At 45.7% G+C, this 27,981-nt stretch overlaps 3 protein-coding genes across 4 annotated transcripts; 1 reads left to right on the forward strand and 2 right to left on the reverse strand.

Annotated features, from left to right (window-relative positions):
* Window positions 1-76: 76 nt before the first annotated feature.
* On the reverse strand, window positions 77-10,434 carry acox1 (acyl-CoA oxidase 1, palmitoyl). 2 transcript variants are annotated; one of them, XM_027019489.2, is made up of 14 exons: window positions 10,212-10,434; window positions 9,527-9,686; window positions 6,798-6,958; window positions 5,430-5,537; window positions 4,835-4,954; window positions 4,590-4,705; window positions 4,232-4,401; window positions 3,920-4,082; window positions 3,038-3,228; window positions 2,726-2,902; window positions 2,452-2,557; window positions 2,147-2,290; window positions 1,803-2,009; window positions 77-1,075 (listed from the first exon to the last, which is right to left on the reverse strand). In XM_027019489.2, exons 1-14 carry the CDS (start codon window positions 10,318-10,320, stop codon window positions 1,025-1,027), a joined length of 1,983 nt encoding a protein of 660 aa, XP_026875290.2. In that variant the 5' UTR covers window positions 10,321-10,434; the 3' UTR covers window positions 77-1,024. The 2 variants fall into 2 exon arrangements, with proteins under 2 accessions (XP_026875290.2, XP_026875293.2); XM_027019492.2 differs by lacking the exon at window positions 6,798-6,958 and adding an exon at window positions 8,185-8,345.
* A 46-nt stretch (window positions 10,435-10,480) lies between these two features.
* On the forward strand, window positions 10,481-11,940 carry ten1 (TEN1 subunit of CST complex). Its single transcript, XM_027019494.2, has 3 exons — window positions 10,481-10,793; window positions 11,154-11,311; window positions 11,512-11,940. The coding sequence occupies exons 1-3, from the start codon at window positions 10,705-10,707 to the stop codon at window positions 11,637-11,639; spliced, it is 375 nt and encodes a 124-aa protein (XP_026875295.2). The 5' UTR covers window positions 10,481-10,704; the 3' UTR covers window positions 11,640-11,940.
* evpla (envoplakin a) lies at window positions 11,705-27,517 on the reverse strand. Its single transcript, XM_035524093.1, has 22 exons — window positions 27,382-27,517; window positions 23,876-23,975; window positions 23,432-23,586; window positions 23,134-23,257; window positions 22,904-23,035; window positions 22,476-22,517; window positions 22,229-22,390; window positions 21,868-21,975; window positions 21,230-21,325; window positions 20,757-20,867; window positions 19,717-19,863; window positions 19,253-19,407; window positions 18,902-18,999; window positions 18,133-18,305; window positions 17,773-17,951; window positions 17,475-17,613; window positions 16,971-17,164; window positions 16,661-16,811; window positions 16,433-16,516; window positions 16,215-16,322; window positions 16,029-16,121; window positions 11,705-15,879 (listed from the first exon to the last, which is right to left on the reverse strand). The coding sequence occupies exons 1-22, from the start codon at window positions 27,441-27,443 to the stop codon at window positions 12,463-12,465; spliced, it is 6,030 nt and encodes a 2,009-aa protein (XP_035379986.1). The 5' UTR covers window positions 27,444-27,517; the 3' UTR covers window positions 11,705-12,462.
* Between the last annotated feature and the right edge of the window lie 464 nt (window positions 27,518-27,981).

A 27,981-nucleotide genomic window follows, 5' to 3' on the forward strand; every position in this document is an offset into this window, starting at 1 on the left:
ATCTACTGGAAAAGCTGCTCCGACGAGCGCGCGCACCGGATCCGGTAATAAGGAATAAGGAGTCCCACGCAAATCGGTGCTTTGAAATTAATATTTTACTTCTCAGTCAGCTAATGACCAGTCAGAGTAGGAACTTGATATGTATGTACAGAAATTACAATTATGTCCGCTGTTTTAATGGCGTTTTAAACAGTGTGTAATCTTAAATGAGTATAAGGTAAAACTTTCTAACTGTTCCCAAATCAGTGAGTAGCAGTACTCAAAAATACCAATCAACTGAACTGTAGCTCCCTCAGCATAACAAAATAAAGAAAAATGCACTGCTCATTAAGAAAAACTAACAGATTAAAGCATTTTTTAAAAGTATGAAATTGCAAACCATTTTCTCAAACATCGATTGAAACCTCCATAATATCCCAACATTCTGATCCTTAGAAATAGTGGATGTCTAATATTCTCTGAAATCAAAACTCTGGACATGTTTGTGTTACAGATTACTGAATAGTGATTAGTGAAACCAATACCTAACCAACACAGCCGATTCTTTTTTACCCCACAAGAAACCAAAATGATAAAACATGTCATGGAAAGAAATTTTGATGACTCCACACCCATCTAACACAACTCAGATTCCCAACAGAACATTTAATCACAAAACGCAGGAGAGGACTAGTGTCTTAACAACTGTGGATGAAACCCATGTTCACTGGCATCTTCCCAAATGCAGTGGCCTCATCCTCCTGTTTTCGGGGGGGGGGGGGGGGTTCGTTGCAAGGGCTCACTTTATACCTGTATTCCTACAAATCATACCCCATAATTAGTCCTCTTTGTGGCTGAGGTCAGGGGTCGCTGTCATTGGGAACGTTTTCATTAGAGTGTATAAGCTAAGAGAGTGATCGGGTTCTTACTAACGACACAGTCACTGGAGGAGGTTAGACAAGGTCATGATTTTTCTTCGCCTATGAACTAGTGGCAATCGCGCCGACAGACAGATGTCCCAGACCGTCACGACTTCAGCAGACGCTCACAGTTTGGACTGCAGAGGTTTCAGGTACTTGTTGTAGGATTCGTGGACCTGAACATGGAGACAAGCAAAAGACATTCGCATCGATGATGTCATATTGAAAATGTAGCATGTCTGTCAGGTATGAGGAAAATAGCCATGGTGGCAGGTCTTGAACAGGTCTCAGAACAGTCTTGACACAGTAAACTCAGGTAATATCAGGAGCAGAGTAGTTTCACTAGGCACAAAAGAGCTACTCTGATTGGCTGCAACTTTGACTGGTTTCTCCTGGACAAGAAAGCAGTTATTGTTTGAAACACGCTCCTTTCTACAGGAGAGACGAGAGAGTCTGTACTCAAGACAGGGCCATGCGAGACAAAAATACCACATTGTGATTATATTGCTTAATATCACAAATGTGATATATGCCTTGAAAATACACTGATGTACCCTGATGGTTTAAAATGATCAAAATTGGCAAAATTATACATTTTATAACAATAATATGATAAGTATTATCATACTTTATTTGTTGATCACGTGATTGGGATAGTTTATCTAAACCCCCATCTGGAACATCTGAGATTGGTCAGGGTGCTTAAACCCACAATGACAATGTTATGAATTGTTAAAGAGCTCATTTGAATATCGAACCCTTTTATATTGTGATGCCGGTTAATAAACAACCCCTTGTTTGGTCAAAACAACAGGAGAAATATTTCCAGTTAAGACACACACACACACACACACACACACACACACACACACACACACACACACACACACGTTCAGCCTTCACCTCCGTGCGGTTGAGCGGTGATCTCTTGGCCCATTCGAACATGCTCTCGTAGACGTTGCCATCGTAGCGTCCCAGCACGGAGTTGAGCATCTCATCATGGTAGTCGAAGGCGTCCACCAAAGCAACAGCGTTCAGACGGATCTCTGCCAGCAGGGCCTTCATCCGCTGGGTGACCTGGGACAGCTGCGGAACGCTCAGCAGATCAGCCTGGAAAATAAGCAAACAGACACAAAATTTACACATCAGTTGATTTGTATGATTTTTCAAAAATGTCCGTCTGAATGAAAGCGCCTCTGTGTGTAGATATTGCTGTGTTCGCATGTTACTGCGTTTATGGTCAGAACCTGTAAAAAGTCCCCAGAGTTGTTGGCGACCCCGTGCAGGGCGTAGAGCAGGGCAAGGCTACTGAGGGCGGAGTGGACCGCCGTGTCACTGATCTCAGTCAGCTTAGCAGCAAACAGCTTCACCACCACATAGTGACAGTGGGCCTGGACACACACACTTTAGCATGACTGAAAATCCCTCCAAAGCAACAACACAATAATCAGAAGGTGGCTACAGGTATGCACACTCCTTTGTTGTCAATAAACCCATATGTGGTTTCAACATGGTCGCAACACTACTGCAGAGGTTCCCTCAGAGCGGTTACCTCAGAGGCGCGGATGAGCTCAATGGAGCTGTTGTTCCAGGGGTCCTCCCGGTGCTTGCTGCGCTGGAGCTCCCCCTGCAGGCTCTTAGCTGCTACTTCAACCAGCCTGAAATCAGCCACACACATGGAAATAAATGCTGTGGAGCAAAATCCAGACCAAAAGGAAGCAGCAAAGCCAAAAAAAGGGAACTTTTATGAAAGGAAGGCGCTAGTCCTCGCACTCTGTGATGGCCGGACCAGATTTACGTCGGCCGCACCGGGCGGATGCTTTCACCTTGCGGCGCACAGCTTGTAGGCCTCTACCAGGCTGGCCAGGTCGTTGATGTCGACCACGGCAGGCCGGGACGAGGCGGGCCGGGTCTGGACCCGCTGCTGCGGCTCGTTCAGATATGAGACAATGCCAGTCAGCTGCTGGCCCTCCTTGGCCTGCCGGTAGCTCTTCACCAGGTACCTAGACCGGGGGGTGGGGCACAGAGACGGTACGAGACGTAACGCGCCGTGCAGAGGCCTGCGGGCCGGTCCGAGGAAGAACCGATATCTCCCGGTACAGGGAGAACGATTCTGCGGAGCCGGGAATAGCGCTCACCTGGCCGTCTGCAGCATCATGACAGTGTTCTCGCCCTCGTAGGTGCACGTGGCCGTGAAGGTGACGTAGATGTCAGGCAGGCTGCTACAACGGGAGTAGCCGTGGCCACCACACGCCATGCGGCACACCTCGATGCCCGCGTTGGCTGTCCAGGTGGTGAAGGCCTTCAGTCCTGCAGCCAGAGCATGGAGCTGGGGAGGGGGGTTACTTACACACACACACACACACACACACACACACACACACACACACACACACACACACACACACGAAGGCAGAGAAAGAATCAGATAGATGGAGACAAGAGAAATAGAAAGAGAGAAAACAGAGAAAGGGCAGACAATGTTACAGACAGAGAGAGACAAAAAGAACACGTGTGAGAGACCGAGTGAGTGAGCGAGTGAGCGAGAGACCGGGTGAGTGAGTGAGCGAGTGAGTGAGAGACCGAGTGAGTGAGTGAGTGAGCGAGAGACCGAGTGAGTGAGTGAGTGAGCAAGTGAGTGAGCGAGAGAGTGAGCGAGAGACCGAGTGAGTGAGTGAGCGAGTGAGTGAGTGAGCAAGTGAGTGAGCGAGAGAGTGAGTGAGTGAGCGAGTGAGTGAGCGAGAGAGTGAGCGAGAGACCGAGTGAGTGAGTGAGCGAGTGAGTGAGTGAGCAAGTGAGTGAGCGAGAGAGTGAGTGAGCGAGAGAGTGAGTGAGTGAGCGAGTGAGCGAGGATCAGGTAGCAAGAAAAAAAAAAGACAGAAAGCAGCAGAAAAAACAACAGTTGTTTGTTTTCTTCACGTCTTCCCTCCCTGACTGTTTGTTAAGCACTTCATGAGAACCACCGAACATAACATATGCACAAAGCTGCCCCGGCCCTGTGCCTTGGCATGCCCACTCACCTCCGGCAGCTCGCTGAAGTCTCCCTGGTTGATGTCTCCGGTGATGCGGTTGTACATCTGGCTCATGTACTGGCCCACGAAGGTGAAGGCGTATGCTGTGGCCAGCAGAGGAAACAGCTTGTACTGTTGTGCCTGGTAATCCAGGATCTGAGGCTCTGCCTCCCTGCAGAGGTCAGCCAGGGGAACGGCGTCAGCTTCCCCCCACACTCTCTGTGTGTGTGTGTGTGTGTGTGTGTGTGTGTGTGTGTGTGTGTGTGTGTGTGTGTGTGTGTGTGTGTGTGTGTGTGTGTGTGTGTGCGCACATGCACCCACCCAGGCTGTAGCTCAGACTGGTGGCGCACAGCACTGTAGCGGATGGCGATGGTGCAGGCCTTGGATAGAGCTCTGGCCGACTCGCCCACGATCATCGCACGAATGAACACCATGGTGCCATAAGTCAGCTTATCGCTGGGGGGCTTCAGATACGTCCCATCAGGCTCGACCTAAACACACACACACACATACAAATAACATTTTTTTAAAAGCATTTTTTGAAAAGGAGAAAAAATTCCTCATGATGACCAGATGCCCACACATTGTGTGGAGTACTGTAACAGTCCTGGCTTGGACTCTCCTTCTTGGCGTGGCTAGTGCTTGGCCCCTCCTACTGGCCATTCCCAGTGCTGCTCACCTTGGCGTACTTCATCAGCATGTTCTCGCGGGGGATACGAACATTTTCCAGCTTCAGGTAGCCGTTGTCCACCTCGTCAAAGCCAAACTTGGGGCCGATGTCACCAACGACCACACCTGCAAAGACCCACCAAATCAACATGGCAACTACATCGCACATGCATACACACCAACTCGCCACCATACAAACACACTCTTTGAAGATGTGGAACGCTTTGTTACAGACAATAACACACATCCACCTACCTGGCAGAGGTTGGTGGGTCTTCATGCATCGTATGGGGACGATAAAGCCGTGGAGGCCATGACACTGGCCCTGTGTGTAGAGCTGGGCCAACACGATGGCATGATTCGAGGTTTTTCCCACTTCTCACACACACACACACACACACACACACACACACACACACACACACACACACACACACACTTAAAAGCATTTGTCAGACATATCTCCTTGCTCTAGTGTCTTACCCTCCCTACGCTTCCACTGACCCAAACTCCATGACTCTGATTAAATATATGCAGTTAAATAAAGGCATCTGTTTAATAAATAATACTCCATATCTCCCCTTAGGCAATAAGCTAAACAGAGACAGTGCCTTGATACTGTTATCTTCTGAACTGCCTGCCTGGTACCTTTTCACTTTATCCCACTCCAGAGCTGAGGGGCAGATTCCTGTCCAGCGGGGTAACTTCTCTGCTCTAACACACCTACTAAACTCTGCAGACTAACAGGTGCTATTCCAGAACCTGGATTCCACTGTCTTAACGCGAAATGCTAAAAGATTATGTTTCTGGAAGCCGTTTAACGCTGCATCTGTAAAGGAAGGCCACTCACATCCTCCTGGCCACCATTTGATGGAGGTCACCGTTGGGCTGTTCAGGACAAACTCCTGAGTGGAGGGGTCATAGGTTGCCGTTGTCTCCAGCCTGCGGATGTGTGTTCCTAAAGGAGAGGTAAGTGACGACAACCGCACGCACATTCAAACAGAGACACCCAACGACAAAAACATAGCATGGTACTGACCACAGCAACACTGTTTAGTCACACAGTAAGGAAGCCTGCTGGGGATGTCCCTTCTCAATAAAACTACAACGTGGCTATAACTTGAAAATTTGGTTAGTCACCTCTGCCAAGTATGTATACAGTCTGCACCTGAGGCCACGCGTTCTCAGTATGAGAATTAAATGTCTCTTAGAATGATGCAATGTCTCACTGAACATACTGTGTGTACATATAATCAACATAATTCATACCAAGATTAAAATACCCAGCTGTTAGCTCTTGCTGCATGTGGTCACAAGGCTTTAATGATCTAATTCATAACGATCTTGTTTCCACAATTCACAAGTAATGAAGGCGTGGTAATGAGATATAATTAAGACGATGGAATGCCTCTGCATCCTTCCGATTACTGCTGGAGTGTTTTAACCACTGAGCTACCACTTAACTCGTGGCCACGCCTAAATATTATTAAGGAGGAATGCCAGCAGCAGGGCTCCATACATGAACATTTTTTGATCATACTTTTCGGTTATTTTAAAGATGACCAGAGAAAGGAAAATAGACAAAAAGACAGTGAAAGAGACAGAAGTGTATTACTGGAAAGTTTTCAGACTATGGTGGTCCAAAATATTTAATTTCACATTACAAAAGGCAGAAAACAATGATTATAGTCAGTGTAGTAGGTGTTTGACAGCCCTAATTTAAAAAAAATATATATATATGTACACACTGAGTCACTCTGGTAGATGAGTCACCTGGAAAAAGGCCAGGTGCAAATCTATAGTAACTAGGCGACAAAGGCAAGACAGGCGAGGAATAACCGGAATGCTGGGAGAGAAATTTCCAAAAGGGACCAAGCAAAGTGACTTGGCCTCCAGATTCTGGGCGAGTTTTGGACAGGTTCTGCACGGGCTGCCAAGGGTGAGTTGCTGCCTGGCAAGCCCCGTTAACGCTGCGTGACATGTTTCTTTTGTCCACATCTCCTCCCCGAACAGAGGAAGAAAGGAACACAATCTGACCCCGCATAAACGGAAGAGTTGAGCCAAAAACCAGGATGTTTTTATGCTGCCCTGCATCGTTGGGGTCTATTGAGATTAGAACAGCTAGTAAATTGCAGTTTTTTTAATTTGTTTTTTTTTTTAAAAGGCATGATTTACGCGTGTTCACAGTGAGCGGACTAGGTGCTGCCCGGCGGTTTACCGTGACCCAGCTCGGTCTGCGCGTAGGTGCCGATGATTTCCAGGTTCCAGGCGGGGGTGAAGAAGACGTCGAGCTGCGCGGGTGAGGCCTGGTTCAGCAGCGTGGGCAGGAACATCCCCAGGTGCAGGTCCAGAGGCTGGGATCGGCCGCGGTGAACACAGCTGGGGTCGGGGGTGAAGGGGCAGGGGCCGGGTCAGGACGGAGGCCGAGGTGGGGAAAGGAGTGGTCGCAGAGCGGAGGGCAGGAAAGAAGGGCCGCGTGTTCACGCGCAGGAGAGAGAGACGCAAGAGCATATTGACAAGGCGGAGGCGACAGGAGCAGAGACGAAACGGAAAGCAATAAAGGCAAAAGAGGGGAAAAAGAAAAGCTAAGATAAAAATACCACGACACGAATGAACGGGCAAATGAACAGAAGGAGAGATGGATGGATTAGAGGAGAGGAATGAACATAAGACCCCACCAAAGAAAGACAAAACTGCAGAAAAAACTCGGTGACTATTCAATATTCCTGCAGCGGAACCGAACCATTAGCGATTCAGTCCATGCAAGACAAGTTGTGTGTAATATTATCAGTGGTGCTGATTTTAGATTGCAGAATACAATGAATCTGGATGTGGAGACTGATTCCAAAGCCCAGTGAAACATAACACCATATTCACACGTGTGTGCGTCCTGAATCAAAGGTAAATTTAAAAAATGATTAAAAAAGCATGACAAAGGATGTGGCATAAAAACGTGCATTTAGTGCACAGTGCTGAGAAACAGAGGAATAAAGCTGATTTCACACAGCCGTACCGTCTAGCGAGTTAAACATTAACCCCTGCATCAGGATCCCATTTGCAACATGTATGTATTATGCTTGTTTCTGATTTATCTTTATTTTCAGGGCCCATTAAGTGTAATTGCACGTGCATAGTCAACATGCGCACAAGGTTGCCAAGGTGGGGCTTGCAGGAGACGAACGCGAGAAGAGCATTGAAACACAAGGGGAAGGTCAAGTGAGGACAGAGGACCACGCTCGAGCACTGGGACCCTCCAGCTTTCCATTTGTATCCTTCCCTCAAAGTTTCAGTCATTTCAGTTACTGCCTATTCACTGCTCTAACGCATGAGCAGAAAATTCAGTGTGAATCGCAGAACTTGTTTTGGAAATTCCCAAAGACGAAGGCTTTTAAAAAACGACAACCACGGACAGCTGTCAAACACCCATACAAGCCACACACACACACACACACACACACACACACACACACACACACACACACACACACAAGAAAAATAAATAAAACAAAAAAAATTTGTCAGCATTTCATTCTGTCTATTTATTTTGGACCGCAGTTAGCCATAAGACTACACATGCTGTGATGCCTTGCATGAGTGGGACTGACCGTGGCCCAGCTCGGTCTGGGCATAGGTGCCCACCACCTGTAAGGTGTGGGTCAGCGGCAGCCATTTGGCCTGCTGCTCTGGCGAGCCCTGGTTGTGCAAGGTAGGTAGGAACATGTTGTAGTGGAGGCCAATGGTCTCCTCGAAGCCCTTTTTCACGATTCTGTGGGAAGGGACACACACCTCAGAGGTGCCAAACATGCGTGGGCTACTTCAGTCTCACTATTCTTCTTCTCACTGTTCATCATCTAGACAAACTTTCCACCGCGCCGTAAATAAAGCGGTACAATGCATTTTGTCCTTCTCTCGCTTTGAACCTACCGGCCTGCACATCGTGCATCGTGGGTAAAATATCTAAAAAATAAGAATGCTATGTGCATTTTGTAGATCACTATAACAACTGGACTTATTAAATCACAGATACTGGGTTTCCTTTTATTTAGAATAGCCGGTCATGGACGAAGGCTCAGGTAAAGTTCCACCCTGAGTTATACAACAGGGAGAACCTCCCGCCTGGTTCATCTCCACCCCCGGGTCTGAACTGTTGGGTCATTTCAAATCCCAAAGGTCTGTGACTGAACAAATAAAATATACAAACATTACCCCTCGTAAACGTTCAGAAAACGTACATGGTGGCACTTTCTGAATGGTGTCATAAAAACGGTGAAGAGAAGGAGGCACACTGTGAATAAAGGTGACAGCCATTCATGTTTACCATGAACGCAACCTTTACTCAGATAATTCTGACCCGTGCCGTAACACGTGCACATTGAACACGTGTATGCATTACTGCATGCACACATGCACCAAACAGACTGGCACGGGCAACAAACCTACCAGGGTCCATCTGTGCACTGACACAAAGTTAATGAAACCAAACATTCATTGATCTCAAATATTTACTGCAGAACAGAACATCTTGCACCTTCAAACTCAGTGTCACGACTGAGTCCCCTTTCACACTTGACTGACTCCAATTTCAGGTTCATCACAGGGGGAGAATATTCTGCCATTGCTCAGAAGATCCGCGCGATAAACACTGGCATGCAACACCGTTGTCATTCAAGAACATCATGCTACATTATGTCATTTCAAAGATGCAGAATCTCATGGGCTGTGTGATGCAAATGTAGCCTTTATCATTTAGGGATTGGACTAAAATGCAGTTTGGACCAAGAAAACCAGTGGGAGAGAATGGAAAGTTCTGTACTCAAACTGATAATACATGAAGTTATGTAAAAAAAAGCGCCATAAAGATGAACACCATTACGCATGTGCACATTCCCTCAGGTGATTCGATGCCAAAACAGGTAGAGGTGCACGAGGCCAATCCTGTTCAAGTACCTCTTATAGCAGTAGATCTCCTCGGGGTTCGAGATGCCGTAGTTCCTCAGCTTCAAGAACATCAGCGCGCTCTTCTTAAGCGCCGCGTCGTAGCGCTCGGTGCGGGACAGGAAGTTCAGGTCCTCGTGCTGGAAGTCGGGGTCGCTGATCACGAGCGCCTCTGCGGAACAAGGGGAAGACGCGCGCGCAGGGTCGGACAGGCTCGTGGGGCACCGTGGCACACACTACTACTGCGCGAACGTGTACGTGCGTTACTCTGCGTGAATAAGCACGGGCGGAATGTTAAAGGGATCTGGAAAGAGCGCGGACGCGTTTAAGTACCAGACGTGTCCCCCTAAACGAGTGTCAAGTATCTTAACTTCGAAGCAGCAAGGATATTGCTGTCATCGTCTCGGACACTATGCAGTACTGCACATTAACTCTATTAATCGGCGATTCGTTTTCCTTTACTTGTTACTTACACGGTTGTAAACTACAAAGACACATCTCACATCTACCCACACCATTCTAACAGCTCGAAAAGGTATTAAACCGGCTCCTGCGACAAGTCTGCAATGCCACATCACCACAAACTGTAGAACACAAATGAACCGTGTCTCTAACGTCTAAATCCGACATGCACCCGTAGCTCATACGAACGGAGTCCTAAAAAGCTCCGGGTGCGTTTGCAGAAGCAGAAGCCCACCTATCTCTCTTCTCCTCCGCGTCTTTTCTGCACCGCCGTCCAATATGTTCGTGAGGACCTCCGGGTTGAACGTGGCGTTTCCCCGCTCCGTGCAGATATCAGGATTCATGGCTGAAGGCTGGCCGCTGTCCTCCCTGGCGAACGAGTGTTGGGAACGATAAGCTCGGTTTGAAGGTGAATGCCTCTAGTAACGCTCCAACTGCGGCCTACGGGCTGCGCTCCGCTTCCGCGGTACGACCACATCACGAGTCCACGCAACAGCCAATAGAAAACGTTTATTGTGTGTGCGTGTGCTGGTTGTGTTGTTGCAGAAGTTTGTTGTGCAGAGGTTAGGGCTGTTTGAATAATAGTTTTATTAAATATACGTGTATGATTAACACCTCGGCCTCCACGGAGCCAAATATGATGGAATACGAGTGATCCCGTAACGCACGGTGTTTTTGAGCTAGGTAGCTACCCAGCCGGAGTGAAGTGGGTTAACCTGGCCTCCAAGATGCTCCCAGCACATGCAACGTTTTATTTCCCATGGGAAATCAGAACTGACGCGATAAAAGACGGAACTTCACTGCGGACGTTTGGCAGGTAAGATCCAGTCGCTGGTTAACGTTCAGTAAACGACTCCGCTAGTTAGATTGCTGGCTGTCCCGTTATAGAGTGGCTTGGCATCTGACTAAGACTACCTGTGGACATTAGCTGTCCTAGCTCACATAAGTCAGCATGATAACTGCTAGATCAGTGAGTCTGGCCAACTGCAGCGTCCAGTCGTGCAAAGCCGAACCAACGCGTTCCCTACTCCTCTCCATCTGTTGCAGCCTTTTCTAAAGCTAATTGGCATAATAATGATTAGAATTAGCACTGACGGAGGATCTAACGATACACTTTGAGGTGCTGGGTCTTCCAGCGTGACCCCTCGGCTCCTTTTCTCTGTGCCCAAACTCTTAGACTTGCGAGCTACCTGCCGGAGGAGTCCAGAGCTGTTCTGACCTGTGTTCGTGCGTCGGTGCAGCACCAGGTGTCCGTGCGGACAACGTTTGTAGAGCCCTTTCATCCAGTTATTGGGGCTCAGTACATTGTCCTTGGAGAGACCGAAAAGGCAGAGGGTAAGGTTTGTCACCACCCCAAAACCCTCTGCTTGCTTAATATGTTTATATATGCTTGTAGCCCACACACAAGACGTCGAGTTCCTGTAGGTTCAGGTTTAAATACACTGTTGATGCATTTGTTTTCTGTGAAGTCGTCTTTATTTTATGACGTTTTTAATACATCACCTTTCCTGGCCCACATATTCTTGCTCTTGCAGGCGGTGACGCTATCCTGCACGCTCGCGTTTTGACCTGCGTGGACGGAGTAGATGTTGCTCTGCTGCAGAAGGCCGTAGATGAACAGAGGAGCTTTTTTAAGGACAGGGACGGTCCTGGGCCAGAGTAGAACCTGCTTCCAAGCACCTGCGATACCAGGCATTGGAATTCGTAATGGAAACTCATTTTCTCCAGGCAAACAATAATTGCAGATGTGATGTGATGGGAGAACTGCAGTATAAATGTATCGCAGATTGTATAGTTAAGTCAGAAAAGAAAAGGCACAGGAGACAGTTTTGTACTTGGGAAAACAGTTGATAAATCATTACTAATTCAGCTCTTCACCTCTGAGACATAACATTGTCAGATGTGTGCATGGCTCCATTTCTGTATTTTATAAACTATTATAATAAAAACAAAAATAGAATTTAGTTATAATGTTTCCTTTGGTTGCCGTGGTGTAAAAACAAGAAATTTACCAAGTAAAAAGGACAAGACAATTTTTTTTCTTTTGATATTTTTTATATCTTTCATGCAAGATGGATTTTTACATTTTTTAAATTATTTTGTATAGACATTTAAAGTAAATAAGAATCCACCCATCATCCCAAGTAAAATAAAACCTTGAACAATAATAATATTTTCATTAAAGTAAACAAATATCTCAGCAGCAGTGGTTAAAGCCTAAATGAAATCTGATCATTAAAAAAAGCTGATGTGTATAATAAAGTGATTTACCTGTTAGCGTATGGCTAACTGGCCCTGTTAGCTGTCACTCAGTACCTATATTAGTATTTTGTGTTCTTATGTACTACAACATATGAATAACATGCAAATTGGTAGCTTTTTTCCTGAGGTGTACAATAAGCGCATAAAATGCAAGATTATAAACAATTTCCATGGAACCAATTAAAGTTAATTGTAACTGAACATGCAGAGACGAACTTCTATGTTCAGAAGTAGCCGCCGTACGGTGGTGCTCTGTGGCTTTGGTATGAAGGGATGTAGACAGACTCTCTGGATGAAGTGGGTAACATTGGGAGCCCTGACGTCGGGTCTGTCTTGCAGCAGGACATTGCCTGCTTGTAGTTAAGCTTCTGTTTTGTTTCTGGATCCACCAGATCCTTAGCGTAGTATGCCTCCTCCTGGAGTTCTCTCATCATTTTGTTATCGATCATTTTCTTTCTGTATGCATCTGTGATGTTCACTCTGCCACTTTGGTTGGGGTCGATTAGTCCTCCTGTCAGGTACTGCGCCTCCATGTAACGCATTGCATTGTCTTTGGGCAACCACCCTTTCTGGACAGCTTCTCCAACTGAGAGCCGTTCTTTGGTTACTGGATCCTCAACCCCAGTGCAGGCCTTCTGAGCATTGAGCAAACGCTGCAGCTGGCTGGAGTCTATCAGACCTCGATCTGCTGCTTTCTGGACTGAATATCTTTCTTTACTGTTGATGTCTACAATTCCACCAGTGGCTGCCTGCGCCTCTAGCAGCCTTTGGGCAGTGCTGGAGTCAATCATATTTCGGGCCAAAGCCATTCGAACAGGAAAGCATGAATCAGAGTCTTTGTCGTACACTCCACAAATGGGGAACTTCTCGTCAGGGGAAGTGGTGATGTTACTGCTGAATGAGGGTGACTGCGAAGTCTTCTGGCTGGTAACTGATGTGATCGCAGAAGGCCTCTTGGTTTCTCCAGCCACAAGGAGGGCAAACTCTGATATGGGCATCTTGCCATCTCTGTATTGTTGTAATTGATACTGAGTTACTTTGCCTTGTCTAAGGGCATTTTTGATTGAGTACTGCTTGCCACTCTTGCGATCTTGAAGGACGGATGTTTCCCCATCACGTCCCACCGAAGTGATCTCCTCCCAGTCACACTCCAGTTCCTCCAAATTCATGTACTGAGAGCGATCAATAAGCCCTTGAATGTATGCATCATATGGTGACATGTCTTTACCAGTCTCAGGATCCACGATGGTAATTCGAGTTGAAACATTTTTTTCCTGGGTGCGTGTTTGCAAGGCAGCATCCTCTTTCTTCAGGCTGTTCTGGAGCTCAGTGATTATGTTCTCTCGCTTGTAAATCCTGTCTTTCTCATCCAGGATATCTCTCTCCAGACGCTGAACATCCGATTCCATCTTGATGCTCTTTTGCCTGTTCATTTGGGATCTTTCACTCATGAGCCTGGAATTCTGCTGGAATGAGATACTGATTTCTCTCTGCTCAGACTCCAAAGCCTTCAACTCTTGTTGGAGCTCCTGCTTTTCTTTCAGAAGGGAATCCTTCTGGACTGTAAGACTGGTCTCCTCTTGAGAAGTGGCCGTTCTTCTGTTTTGCAGTCTCTCCAGTTTCTCGGAAACCCGACGGATTTCATCCTCCAGGTCTAATCTGGCATTTCTCTGCTGGAGCACCTGGTCTCTAAGGTGAGAGCGCTGCGCCTCCACTGCTTGGTCTTTTTCCACCCTGACCACCTCTTTGTAGACTGTTTTCTCAAAAGACTTCTCTTTTTGCAGGACCTCTATTTGGAGTTTCAAGTTCCTGATGTCTCTCTCCAGCCGCAGGATGGCGTTGTTTTCTTGGTCAAAGTCTGTCCTCAACACATTGGTCAGTTTCTCCAATTTAGGGTCCCTTTCTACCTTAAGGACTTCCTCTATAACAATATTCTCTTGAACGGGCGGCGGGGCATTCTCTAATCCATAGATGTGGGATTTGATTTGCGACATCTCAGCCTCCACCTGTATCCTTCTTTGCTTCTCGTCACTTTCCCTGATGGTCCTCTCCTTATCCTCTATCAGCACTCTCAGTCGCTGCACCTCCTGATCTGCCTTCCTGCGATTATTTATTTCCTCGTCCAGAGTCCTTCCCAGCCTCTCGACCTCCATAAACTGCATTGGGTCCTTCTCTAACCTCAACACTTCTTGAACCACCACCTTCTCTTCAGGTTTCTGTCGCTCTAGAAGAATGTGTTTATTCTGAAGATCAAATACCATTTCCTCCATTGTTCTGCGTCTTTGTGCCTCTTCGCGTACCTCCCTCCTCAGTCGATCTGCCTCTTTCTCCAAGAGTGGATCACTGATATGCTTGATAACATCTTTAGTGACCACTTTAGTCTCCACTTTTGACTTCTCGTACTTCAGTTCATCCCGCTCTTTCTTGAGACGGTTCAGCTCATCTTGTGAAGTGTTGTAGGATCTCTGAAGGGCATAGACTTGGTCTGAAAGCTTCTGAATCTCTCTGACATTTTCTGGACTGCGTTCTTCTTTCACTACCTCCTGGACCACCTCTTTATACTCAGTCTTGGGTTTCTGAGCACGTAGACCATTCAGTTCGGTTTGGATCAAGCTGATCTGTCTCTCATAATCAGAGCTCTGCCTCGCAGTATCCTGCAGTCCTCTTCTCAGTCGGGCTATCTCTGCTTCAGTCTCTGGAGCCACCCTGTAGATTTCATTGATGATCTCCTTGATATCCACCCTTGGTTTTAGTTGTTCAACCTGGACATGCCGTAACTGAAGTTCATTCAATTCCCTCAGGAGAATATTATTCTGGTTCCTCTCTTCTTCTATGATTGAGCGAAGCTTTGTGGACTCACTGATGAGTACAGGGTCTTTTTCAACCGTCTTCACTTCCTTGGTCACAACTTTGGGCTGTAATGTAGGGATGAGTTTCTCAAGCACGCCAATCTGGCTCTTTGTTTGGTAGATGTCATTGTCCAAAGCTCTGGTCCTTTCGCCCTCGTCATCAATCTCCATTTTTATTACCCTGACAGATTTTAACATCTCAGGATCTTTCTCTACTCTAACAACCTCCTTTTGTACTACCCTCTCTTTGATGCTAGGCTTTTTTTGCTCTAAAAAGATCACCTCCGTTTTCAGTTGACTTCCTTCGTTCTTTTTAATTCTGACTTCATTCATTAATCGGCTTATCTCATCCTTCAGTTTTGAAGCTTCCACATCCAGTTGAGGGTCCCTCTCATAGTCGGTGATCTCTCTGGTCACTAGTCGTGGCTTGCTGTTCTTCTGATCAGTTTCCAGACTGGTAATCCGTCTGGTAAGCACCTCAATCTCACTTTGTACTCTAGTGCGTTTTAATGCCTCTTCATGGAGGTTCTTCCGGAACTCCTCCAAATCGGACTTGAGTTTCGGATCACGGTAGTACTGTAGGACCTCTTTCTCTTCCACACGTTCAACGCCTTTTCTGCTCCTCAGCGCAAACATCCTGTCCTTGAAGACCCGGAGTTCATTTTCTGCGCGGGCGCGCCTGTCGGTTTCCTCATTAAGATGCTTCTGCAGGCTGTCCACCTCCACCATTTTTTGTTGCTGCTGTTGTTGCTGTTGCTGTTGCTGTTGCACCACAACCATTTTCTCCTCTTTCTAAAGAAGGAAAGCAAAGGAAAACATTTTGTCTAAATTAGTCCGTCATCGTTAACAATCAGAATACGCATGCTTCACTTGTCAGGAGTTTTAAAACCCCTCAGAAACACATTACTTGGGAAGCACTCAAGAATTAAATGTTTTTATACCTGAGCAGAAAGAGTCTTAGCTAAGTCCATCTGGTTGAGTAGTTGGTCATTTTCAGCTGCAGCATTAGCATACCGATTCACTAGAGCCTTTTCCTGTAGCATAAAAGGACAATGGAACAGTGAGATATTATTCAAACATTTTCATTTGATGAGATGGTTTATTATGAACACAGTAGTTTGCCTCGCCTGTTTTGCCACATCATCTGCCAGAGTGGATGTGGGTATCCTTTTCAAATCTTTTGCATCCGGGGTTTTGAGGGTGGCCTTGAACTTTTCAGAATTAACATCATATTCCTACCCAGAATCAAAGACAAAAGCAGGGTATATGTTTGCCTTCGCAAATGGTTTTCTGAGTTTTTTTACACATAGGAAGACACTGACATTCAACAGAAATGTAGCCTTACATTGAGGATATCCTGCAGCTCCTGAGAGAGGTCAACCATCCTATCCACATCATCACCTTTCCTTCTAATGTCCTCTGCAACCCTCTGTTGCAAACAAAACCGATTAGTAGTGCATGTGCACGTTAGTTTAGGTGCACTGCACACGGTCTGCTACTATCCAGTATATATGTATGGTTGTATTAAAGAAGTGATTATTGTAGCACCCGTCTAACCGTTAAAACCACTGACCTCCTGAGAACTCTGCTTTGCAATGATTTGGGGTAAATCGTCATTGGGCGTGATCTTGTTTTGCGGTAGATTGTCCAGGAATGCATTTAGTGAGTGGGTAGCATTTTGGAAGTCTTGGTTTTTGGTGGCAACCCCTTGCAAAATGATCTCTCTATGAAAAAAAAAAAAATGATGTGGAACATTTCCTTATCAAAATGTATTTTTCCCCTCAAAACTTTCTCAGAAAACTGTCTTCATATGCTATTCATGAATCACATCCATCTTAGCCCTTCCATTTGTTCACTGTTTGTAGCATTTGTTCACCACATACCTCTCAGTTAGCTGGTTGTTGACATTAGCATAACGGCTCTGCAGGCTCTTTACTTTAGCTTCCTGTCTGCGTACATCAGGGCAGTACTCCTGATATCCCTGCTGAAGGGAACTGCACAGCTTCTCGGTAGTCTCCAGATCCTTGGCCAGCTTCTGCATCTCAGGCTGTGTGGTAGTCACGTCTTTCTTCAAGTCCTGGGTTGTGGGTTAAGATAGCAGATCCGGGGTGTCAAAAGCCAAGGGCAATAACGACAAAAAAAAAAAAAAAAGATTTCAAGGTATTTCAAGATATTACTCAGTCACATCCAGCCTATTCTGTACAATGTGAAACCGTAATTGTGTAAGCAGCCAGTTAGCAATCGGATACGATACACTTTTCTACTTTTAGGGTACATGGTTCACAGTACATTGGCATGCATTTCAATAAATGACATGCAACCACATTTAATAAGGGTAAGGGGAAAGTATTACATGCTGTTTCATGAATGCATGGCTTTTTACTTACTTTCAATTCCTGCATGCGGTTCTGGATAGCATTAGGAGCATCAGAGATAGCACCGTCTTTGCTCAGTTGCTTTTCAAATCCAGAAACGGCTCCATCCACCTTTTTTATCTGATTTTCCAAGTTCAGAGATGAATTTGCCCTGTGCAAGCACAGGTTAATTAATAAAAAGGCAACACTACTATAGATAAATTATTGCAGTACTACTATTTGGACGGAGTGATGAGAAATTAAAAAGCGTAGCCTTATCCAATTGAAATATCTTTTCAAAAACAGTAAATGCTCATAGCTAATGGCATACTTCCTGGCGTAGAGATCATTTAAAGCAGCAAGGCCCTCTTGCTTGTTTTTGGTCTGGCTCAGTTTCTGAGGCAGGACGGACGACACCGGGCCATTGTAGTTCTGCGACAAAAGCGGTTCCAGATTCTTCTGTGCAGTTGCCTTCTGCCCCTCCAGCTGTTGCAGGGTTGCAGCAGCTTTCTGCAGGACAACCAGAAATCAGCAATACACTGGAACTGCTAGGACGGCTCTCGCGCAGCATTAAACAGTTACAACGGTTTACGCGAGTGGGGGCTTTTAATGTTTCTTCGGGTAATTTGAGTGTATGCTCATGTTTTGAAAAACAAAACCAGTTACAGGGGCCTCTGAAACTGCTCTTTACCTCTTGCTCCTTCATGCGGTTAAGAAGGTCTTTAGCTGGATCTGTGGGGTTTAGTGGAGTTCTCAGGCGGTTCAAGACGCCCTGCTCTACTTCGGCCAAGTCCTTGTCCAGCTGATCAAGAGTCGCATTCAGCTCTGTAGCCTTGGGGCTCTCGAAGCCCATAGCTGTAGGAGCTAACCCACAAACACAATGATGGTGATGACAGTTATAACACCAATGACTGTACAGAATCTTAATCGACCAAAAAAGCTTCATGCAAAGTGTACAAATTAAGCAATTATGCTTCAGATACAAAATCTTAATAAATGTTTTTATTGGAAAAAAAATCTTCATGCAGGGATGCCTTGTTCTAGGAAAGAACCTAAAGAAAATATTAAAGAGCACTGAATAAATGATGCAATTGTACGTTTGGGACAAATATTTTATTTATTTTAAAATTTTAAAGCCTCATTCCTAAACCTTAGCTTGCTAGCATGACACATGTAACACATAACTCTCTTTTTTTCAGCTCTTCCCTTAATGACAGAAAAATTGACACTGTTTTTTAATTCTGTATTTAGCTACTGTATGAAGTATTTTGTATTGTGTATTAGTATTGTGACATACAGGTCTACAAGTTATATTTAAATATAAACATGTGGTGTAGAACTAGAAGGTACATTTAATATTAATTACATGTAATAGATCCTAAATTAACATAAAGAAATCATACTAAAATGGTTAAAAGGATGTGTGTCATATGAGGTCGTGTACCGTGTGTGCTGCTTACCGGACTTCTGTATTCGTGAGAGTTCAGGGGCATGGGTTTTCAAAGAGGCCCTGAGTGTTGCGCGCCTTTTCTTCAGATCCTCCAGCTCATTACCCAGCCTGCACGCACGCACGCACAAAGGATCAGTGATTGTTACCTTTTCACATGGGTTTCAAAAACACACTTCCATCCAAAGACCCTTTTGTACTTATTTATGTTTCTTTTTTTATATTTCACACTCTTCTGCAATTTATGATTTTTGGCCAACACTCTACTGGTCCCCAATGACACTGTAAGAACCGTTACACACTCTGACCAGTTCACACTTCCTCATCACTGCAGTTATATTCTGCAAGTGTTTTGTTCTCTTACAGATCTACTTTGTTGATGGCCTCTGGGTCTGGCGGAGGAATCAAGAAGCAAACTCCAGGAATGGACTTAACAGTCCCGTCGGGGGACTGGACGTCCCAGTTTGCGTTGTTGGCATTGGACTTTAAATTGAACTTCTCCCCTCTGGATACAGAAGCCTGGAAAGTACATAAAGTTTCAATTCAAATGACCTTGGGCTTTAATGTTAGCTTTTCATGGTTTCCTGGAAACTGATCTAAGCACATTGTCATCTGGCTTTGGCTGTTAAAAAAAAAAAAGTGTCCTCTGGAAATTTATTCAATCTAGGCCTTATCTATGTCCAGAAAACCTATCTTCCAGACAGGCACAAATGAAAAATCAATAAAGTAGTTACTGCAGCTTTACAAATGTGACGTGTAAGCTAACTATGTGTATGCTAACTGCAATATGTGTAAGATAATATATTTAACGGAGGCACTGGGAAAGACCTTAGGAGTGCTCCAGTCACACAGGGACTCAACGGTGGTGGAACGGCTGGGAGCAGTGCGGCGAAGTTTGAGCGGAGCCACGGTGGTGCTGCGCTTCCTCAGGTCGGCTAAAAGCTGCTCGCTGCGCTGGAGAGGCCTCTCCTCCGCCTGAAACGGGTGGAGGCGGTGGGGAAGGGGCGAGAGAGAGGAGGCCAGCCAGAAAGAGAGAATGAAAGCGGCAATGATGGAGAGAGGGGATTTCACAGACAGATGCAGAGAAACAGCAATGCCAGAATACGGAGCAAGACTGCGCTTTGCTGAATCAGTTCTATACTTCATTCGGGTTTTTTAGTGCACATTTTATTGCACTTTTTATGTTATTGCACTTTTTATTGCACATTTGTGTTCTCTGAGAAAACGTATTCCAATATATGGCATGAAAAACAAAGATTCATTAAGATGGTGAGGTAATAAAAGAGTGTTAACAGGAAAAGATTTCAAGCAATGCATTAGCCAGATTGATAAAGTGAAACATAAGGGAGTTGAGAGAGTCTGTGTCCTTTCAGAATGATTTGCATACAGGGCCTCTGCAGGCTTCAGCAAAGGATCCTGGGTAGGCCTGGGTGACCTTAGGGTAATATATACAACCTCTCCTCCAGGCTCAGAATGGTACAGAAAAACCTTAGGACAAGGTTAAGAGAAGTCTTTTCATGGTAATGGGTTCCAACTGGTGTGGGTATTGAATATCAGTTTGCATATGTTGACTAATGTATGGTTTGGATGTAATGGTGGCGAATTCAAGCACTAATATGTAAAACGGTGGGGTGAACACAGATTCACTTCTGACAAATCTATAAAAATGTGGGTTCTTTGTTTGATTGTTAGACATTCTCTGTAGAGTGCCTCAATAACGCTTGTTAACGTTAACGTGCAATAAAGGACGGGACCAGTTGTTCTCTTTATATTTGAATGTTTAACTTTACAACTAGCTGACTGGGCATTTAGGAATGACAATAGTCAAACGTTTTTGATGGGACTGTTATGATTTTATGTGAGCTTACCTCTAGTAGCATTTGAATCTCTGTGTTAGTCTTGTTAGCAAGAGCTTTGGGCTCCAGAGTAGAACTGACACCAGACAAGTTTTCAGACAAGGTCTCCGTATCCAGTTGGTACTGCCCAAAACAGAAACAAGACAAACATTTTATACAAGTCACAGAAGTATATTCCGCATGAATTTGACTACAGACGTTTAGTATACGTAGAAGGGAACACATCGTTCTAAGTTACAAAATGACCTGATTTGACAAAATTGTTATGAACATGGTTCAGCCACGGAATTCGAACAGGCTTCTGAACTGATGTGAAATACAAGAGAGCTAAAATAGAATAGCTGGAGCCGAAAAGGCGTTCAAGGCTACTCACGTCAGCGAGCTTTAGTTCCCACTGCTCCCACCCCCCGGCGGGCCGTGAGCCGCTCAGCTGTTCCCTGCGAAGTCTCCACTTCGCTAAGAGGACTCCTCCCATATCCACTTACCTTTTTATACTCCTCCACATTGTCCAAGTGGGTTTCCTGGCAGATACAGAGGTTCAGGAACTTCTGCCATTCGTTCCTCATCATGTCTCTCTGGGCCTGAAACGGCAAAAAAAAAAAAAAAAAAGATTTTGAGCTACAGGCTCAAATTATTGCCGACGTTTGCTTCAAAGCAAAGCGTTAACTGATGCGGTGAAGAACGGTGGACGCTGCCACTGCTGGCATTGTTCATATTTTGATTTTTTGAGATTTGTACCATCACACAATCGCAAAGAAAGACAATATTATTTTTCTAATTTATACATTTAAAATATAGCATAATATTACCTAAATATACTTACCTACAACATTTTCTCAACATGTACTATACAGGCCCTAATATACAGGTTCATCATATATTAAAGCTAGAGTAGAGCAGGTGTCCCTCTCACCTGTATGGCGTCTGCAGCAGGTGATATATTAAAGCTAGAGTAAGCAGTGCAGAGCAGGTGTCCCTCTCACCTGTATGGCGTCTGCAGCAGGTGATATATTAAAGCTAGAGTAAGCAGTGCAGAGCAGGTGTCCCTCTCACCTGTATGGCGTCTGCAGCAGGTGATATATTAAAGCTAGAGTAAGCAGTGCAGAGCAGGTGTCCCTCTCACCTGTATGGTGTCTGCAGCAGGGTGTTGCAGCTCCACCAGTCGATCTCCATCATCCTGCAATTTGTTCACCTCTGACTCGTGAGACAGCAGGCTGTTGCTTTTGAAGTTCTGCATCGAACCACAGTGCACGAATATTTCACTTTTTTTTTTTTCAAAAATCAGGATAATTTTGTTCTCTTTTCTCTCTCTCTTTTTTTTTTTTTTTTTTTTGACACGACGTGCATTGCGTCGTCTCTCCGCGTCCGGCTGCCTGTCCTCACGCCGTGGCATACCGGAGTCTAATCACTCGATGCTAATCAGCGTGTGGTGATAGGCGGGGCTGGGCGGGGTGAGGCGGGGCGGGGCGGGGCGGCGGGCGTACCTCGTAGCGGCGGCGGACGTCGGACGGGTCGACCATTCGGTCGCTCCAGTCCTGCTGTAGGATCTTGCCCTGCTCCTCGCGCAGGTAGGCTGCCTCCTTGTTGCAGCCCTGCATGTAATCGTACAGGCTGCTCAAGTAGTGACGTCGCCACTTGGAGTTGTCCTGCACACAGCAGCCAAGCAGGTGAGACGGGGGATGTTCGGATTTACACACACACAGTCTATCCCTAAAGATAACTATGCCTTACCAAGAGATTGCTGTACTGCTTCTTAACGTCCGCATATTGCTCCTGAAACAACAGAGCAGAATGTGAGTACTTTGTGTTACACAAACTATATGGTAAAACTGAAGGAGTTTAGAATTAGAATACGTGTTTAGGAGCAAGCCCACAATAAACCGACAGACTTTTATGCATTTAGGTTTGGACATATAAACTCAGTACAATTACGTATTACTGAGAACAAGCAATGAAGTCTGTAAGTGCATGTAACTGAAATCAAATGTAAGTAAATAATATAAACATAATTGAAAACTTGATAAATATGAAAAAATGAATTATTCCTGAGAACAGAAGGGAAGTGCATAAATGCGTGGTGAACGTAAACGTCTGAACACTGGAAACAGCGGTTCCTGTGGGGGGTGGAGTGGGAAAGCGATGATGACCGCGGTGCTAACCTTAGAGCTGGTGCTCGCTGGACTCAGCTGGGCGTTGTAGGCCTCAATCTCCTTATGAATGATGTTATGAGCTGCGATCTGCTTCTCCAGGTCGGCGATGGTGGGGCCGTACGCCTCCGAGTTGACCTCTTTCTGTAAAACAAATGTGTCCACGCATATTTGGCCCGAGGGGAGCGGGAAGGAGTGCCACTGGATGCGGGTCGCTGTGGGCGCGGTGCTGGGCCGGTTACCTGCTTCTGCTCGAACACCTGGGCCCAGTTGATCCGGGGCTGCAAGCCCACCTCGTTCTTTTGCTCATAGACCTCCCGGTAGAACATGCAGTCCTTCAGCCAGCGTTCGTGGAGGCGGGTCACACTACGCAGGGGGGAACACAAAAAAAATAAGCAGAACAGGCGTGACTTCGTGGGATGGTCAATGGGAAGTTTTCCATTAGATGTATTTTCAAATATGCGGAAGTGGTGGGCCATTTGGAAGGGACCCATTTGTAATCCGCTGTAGATCTGTGGCCGGTACGTGGTGGGTACCCACTCATTCTCAATCTCTCCTGCCTGGGGGTGTTTCAGTTTCTTGGCTTTGTCCAAATCCAAGAAGAGGTCCTTCAGGAGAACTTCGGCCTCTGACAGGTTCTCCGCTGCTGACTTTTGGTATTTCAGGGGCTGCTTCTTCTTCTCATTTTCAGCATCCTGAAAGAGAGATGGATGGAGAGAGAGAGAGAGAGAGAGAGAGAGAGAGAGATGTAAATCAAAATTGTAATAAACATTTCCTTCATGAAACTTTGTCTCCTGCCAAAGGGAGACTGAGAAGCAAGACTGAACAAAAGGGGAGCATGGAGGAAGATAAAGAGAGAGGGATATAGAGGGACTGGTTCAAATATTGTAAAAGAAAAATGTGAGATGAGAGAGAAGAGGTGAGGGAGAGACGGAATTGTGTAGAGGGCCTAAAGGAGAGAGAAGCCTGAGAGATGGTCCTTACCGCGATCAGCACCTCCTCGGCTTTGAGCACGTCTTTTTCCACCTTATCGGCATTCTTCTGCATGCGCGCAATCAACAAGGCCAGGTCGTTGGCCTGAGATCTGTAATGGTCAGGGGTCAAAGATTAAGGTCAAAGTTCAAGCAGTGACATCGTTAAAGTAAAATTCTAATACGTTATTGCCGCCCCTGTGGCCTTGGGCAAGGCTCCCAGGCTAGGCCGCTGAGATGTTTTTCGGAACTTTTAAAAATTTTTTTTACAAGAATGACGTCTGTGAATCTGTTCGGAGAAAAGACTTTGACTCGCTGTGGAGTAAACGAACGCTGATGTAACTAATGAGACGTGTTCGACTCATGTCATGCCTTCTGCCCACCATGATGCAGAGCCGATTGATATTAACTCTGAAAAACAAAGCACCCTGAAGCCACAGTGTTGTTCCTGCAATTCCTGATCTCATGCAGTCATGATATGTTACAAGCATTCTACATTTAGGCCAAATCTTCTTTTTTTTAACACAAACAGTGAGAAACATACATAGAGGCAAGTGCTTCCTTAGAATTTTTAAACTACCAAAAATTAAGCATTTTTATTTTTTGCAATAGCAACAACATGAATCAATGGCAGGGACTGAAATTACTTTTTGACTGGTTACTATGATGTTTGTGGAAACTGGTTCTAAACAGGTGGGAGAACTTGTTCGACAAGATATGGGGACTTTAAGAAATGTACGCATATTCATGAACATTCAGCAGAAGAGAGACGTCTACAGTGCCCTCCATCCTGCCCACATCAGCACATCGGTTCGATATTTCACCTGTTCTGGTGTGCCTTGCCTTGTATTTGATCACTGCCACTGATTCAACTCATCAACTAATAATCAAACTTTGCATGATTTAAACTGGGCGCGTGGGAGCAGATAAAATGGTACCAAACGCAGCTGCCCTATTGACAGCAAACACAGACTTTTACACCTGGGGCTCTTGCTTTCCAGGGCAGTCCTTCTGTGTAATAGCTTAGAGGGGTTCTCAGTAAAACTAGCTGAGGGTTTGTTATCTCTCCCAGCCAAGAAAGCAAGTGAGACAAAAATCTAAGCTCAGATCTGTCTGACCTCTTCCCCACCCCACCGTGTGCCACACCACGCAGTCCAGGCCAGATGGCGCTGAGTTAATGAGGTGCGATCTCTGCCTTTGATTGGCCAGGGCTAGCCCGAGATGCCTCCTTTTGTTCCTTACAATGCTAACGAAACTCATCGGCCATCACCTTTCCGGTCTGTGTGCCTCGAGAGGCTCCGCCCCCAGAAAGCCCTTTTTGAGGGAATGGCACCTCGGTCGTCAGAGCGACCCGGGCGTATGCTCTCTGGGAAATGTGTAAATGTACGGGACAATGACACTGCAGTTAAATCTTTGCTTTTAAATGGTCCAGTGGAGCACCATTCAGAGAAGGGTGTTTTTTGTTTGTTTTTTTTTGTTCCGTTTTCTAACAGCTGACTCAGTATCTTCAAACACACTTCTACAACCTGGTTCTGAATCAAGCTTATCCTTCCATTGTTAATGGAAAATGGCTGCATCGATGTTACACATACAAAAGGCAATAATTTCCCATAAACCCTGTGAGTAAGCTCTACAAAACAGGTTTTCCAGTGGGCCGATACCAATGACACTGAGGTGGGCTTGTCAGAGTCGTATACGGTCTGGCCGAGGCTTGCACGAACTAGATGTTTTTACTTCAAGCACCACCTAAGTACTTGTATGTGGACGCAATAAATGTTTACATAAACACACCCCACTGTGTGAAAAGGTGTTATTGCCTGACACATTCGTGGTGATGCACGAACGCTGAGCATGGCAGTCTAGTTATTTTGGCTTTCCTCTGGATGAAATCAGGCTGTTCCATTTTATGGTTAATTCAAACCAAAAGGGCAAAATGTTACCAGATCACTTCTCAACCAGTCAAATTAAAAGAATCAGACATGGGGGAGCCATGCAAAACAGCAAAACAAAAGACAACTTTTCCCTCAAATAGTCATTCCATTTTGCAGATGACTAACAGAGTCATGTGACATTGCAAAATGTCATTGGTTCCACATGATGGAGCTTGTACGTTCAGAGCCCACATCCACCCAGTGTCATGCTACTCTTTTGTAGCTACTTGTTGGCTCCAAGTCAGCAGTGTCCTTCATGCTTCTACGTTATGGTCCAAACAAACCATATCTTACACCTTAGTTTCTTAACCTCCGAGGTCTCAAGAGACCCTAATGCACTTTTCCACATTAACTGTTTTAACACACTGATCCCAATTATGAAGGGCTTGGCCATCATCTGACGCACTGAGTCAGGTGTGTATGAACCGGGCAACACACGAGTACACAGTGCATCTCCCCGAGTCACAACTAAAGTGACTAAACAGTAATAGATTTTTTGAAGTTCAGAAAATAGAGGCTTTAGCAATATGCCAAGGCATTTTACTGCCAGTTATATTGTGTATGACTGTGTATGTGACAAAAACGTTGCACCTTGAACTTTGGTGACTAAGAGACGAGCCAACACCCAGTGGAAGAACGAGTGGGACCACACCACCCCTTCAGCTCTCTGACGGCCTCTCTAGAGGCTCAGTTGTTCCCAGTTCAGGCGCCAGGTCGGACTGGCAGCCTGGTCTTCCGCCAGCAGGGTGGCACCTTGAAACCTTCCGTCTCAGCATTTTGTGTTTCCAAAGCAAAGCTGCGTCAAACCTCAACAGTCTCAGTGAGGGAACGAGGGGTGGACTTGGAGACCTCGAGCGCACATGACTCACAAGTCACCTCTGATTGAGGGCCATGCATAGCAATCGTCTTGGATCATTTATTCTGATATCCTTTATGGCTGTTGGCCATGGAATCAGGCTTTACCTGTTTTGTTCATATCATTATGTACAGACTTTTCCTCCAAAGTTTCACCATGCAAGTCCTCTACAAACCTGAAACCTCTAGAAAGTTCAAGATGCCATTGCAGAGTGGTACAACATCAACTAAACTATAAGGCCAGCCAGATAAAAATGAGAAAGGTAGATGATTTGGATCACAAAAACACTACAGCCATTTTCCCCGATACAGAATTGGATCAGTCAAGGGCCAAATCATATCAAACCAGCATATTTGGTTTTTAGGACTAAATTAGTAGGAAAATAGACAGGCCTATACTATGAAGAAACACTGACAGGTGTGTTTTGCAAAAATGCCACAACCCAAAAATGATTATGAAACAGTAAAGTGAGGTACCGCATTGAACGCATCACTCACAGGAAACATACTGGTGAGCCCTGCAACGCTTTCAAGGGAAAACTGCACCCCAATTGTCTTGGTTAAAGGCCTTTTTGAGACAAGCAAAGAGAATGCCAGCGATATGAGGCACACACGCTGGAGCTGGCTGGGAAGCCTGCTCCCTCCACCCGAGCTCCGGTTACCTGCACCACATTAATGACCTTGCTTCCCATCCGCTCCGACCACGTCCTCGCTATCGCACACGCGCACTCACTTGGTGGACTTGGACGTGTTCTTGGGGGTGCTGTCCTTGCCATTTTCTTTCTTCTTGAACATCCTGCAGGTTCGGCTGAGGTGAAGGAGCCCTTCTCACCGTCCGAGTGCAACTGTCCCGCTCAGTCCCGCTGCTTGTCTCGCGTCTCCCGCACACGCTCCCTGTCTGCTTTTGCACTGGCGTTTCTTTGCACTTGGATACGCACACACGCGTGGAGGCGCTGCACGTCTCTGGCTGTGTGTGACTCCTGAAGTGTCCTCCACTGTTAAAAGCGGAGGTTTGTTTGTACCTGCTCCGCCCTAAGGAACAGGTGTTGGCTGACGCCCAGACGTGTCTGTGGACTGGGTAGACCAGTTCTACACTCCCATTCATTCTCTCTCTCTCTCTCTCTCTCTCTCTGCCCTGTGACACACACAGGTCTGTCATTGGTTCTACTGATTCTGACCATCGTTAATGGAGGGTGGGGGATTGGGGCCACAAGCAAATTCTTTGTCTGTATTTAAAGTCATTGATCATTATCAGTGTATTTCAGTGTCTTATCTTACTGATCACTTTCGTTAATGAATTAAATTTGCAGTGTGCAAGTAAAATTAAATATAG

Source organism: Electrophorus electricus, chromosome 1 (genome assembly GCF_013358815.1).
Source record: "Electrophorus electricus isolate fEleEle1 chromosome 1, fEleEle1.pri, whole genome shotgun sequence".
NCBI lineage: Eukaryota > Metazoa > Chordata > Actinopteri > Gymnotiformes > Gymnotidae > Electrophorus > Electrophorus electricus.

Excerpts from the sequence above, each read along its gene's own strand:
- acox1 (XM_027019489.2), bottom strand. The coding sequence starts at position 10,320 with ATGAATCCTGATATCTGCACGGAGCGGGGAAACGCCACGTTCAACCCG. Across the intron at positions 4,083-4,231 it reads CAGTCTGAGCTACAGCCTGG|GGAGGCAGAGCCTCAGATCC; the intron begins GTGGGTGCATGT and ends TGACCTCTGCAG. Across the intron at positions 1,076-1,802 it reads CACCGCTCAACCGCACGGAG|GTCCACGAATCCTACAACAA; the intron begins GTGAAGGCTGAA and ends CTCCATGTTCAG.
- ten1 (XM_027019494.2), top strand. The coding sequence starts at position 10,705 with ATGCTCCCAGCACATGCAACGTTTTATTTCCCATGGGAAATCAGAACT. Across the intron at positions 10,794-11,153 it reads TCACTGCGGACGTTTGGCAG|ACTTGCGAGCTACCTGCCGG; the intron begins GTAAGATCCAGT and ends CCAAACTCTTAG. Across the intron at positions 11,312-11,511 it reads AGAGACCGAAAAGGCAGAGG|GCGGTGACGCTATCCTGCAC; the intron begins GTAAGGTTTGTC and ends TTGCTCTTGCAG.
- evpla (XM_035524093.1), bottom strand. The coding sequence starts at position 27,443 with ATGTTCAAGAAGAAAGAAAATGGCAAGGACAGCACCCCCAAGAACACG. Across the intron at positions 19,408-19,716 it reads GTGACTGGAGCACTCCTAAG|GCTTCTGTATCCAGAGGGGA; the intron begins GTCTTTCCCAGT and ends TGTACTTTCCAG. Across the intron at positions 18,306-18,901 it reads CTCACGAATACAGAAGTCCG|CTCCTACAGCTATGGGCTTC; the intron begins GTAAGCAGCACA and ends TTTGTGGGTTAG.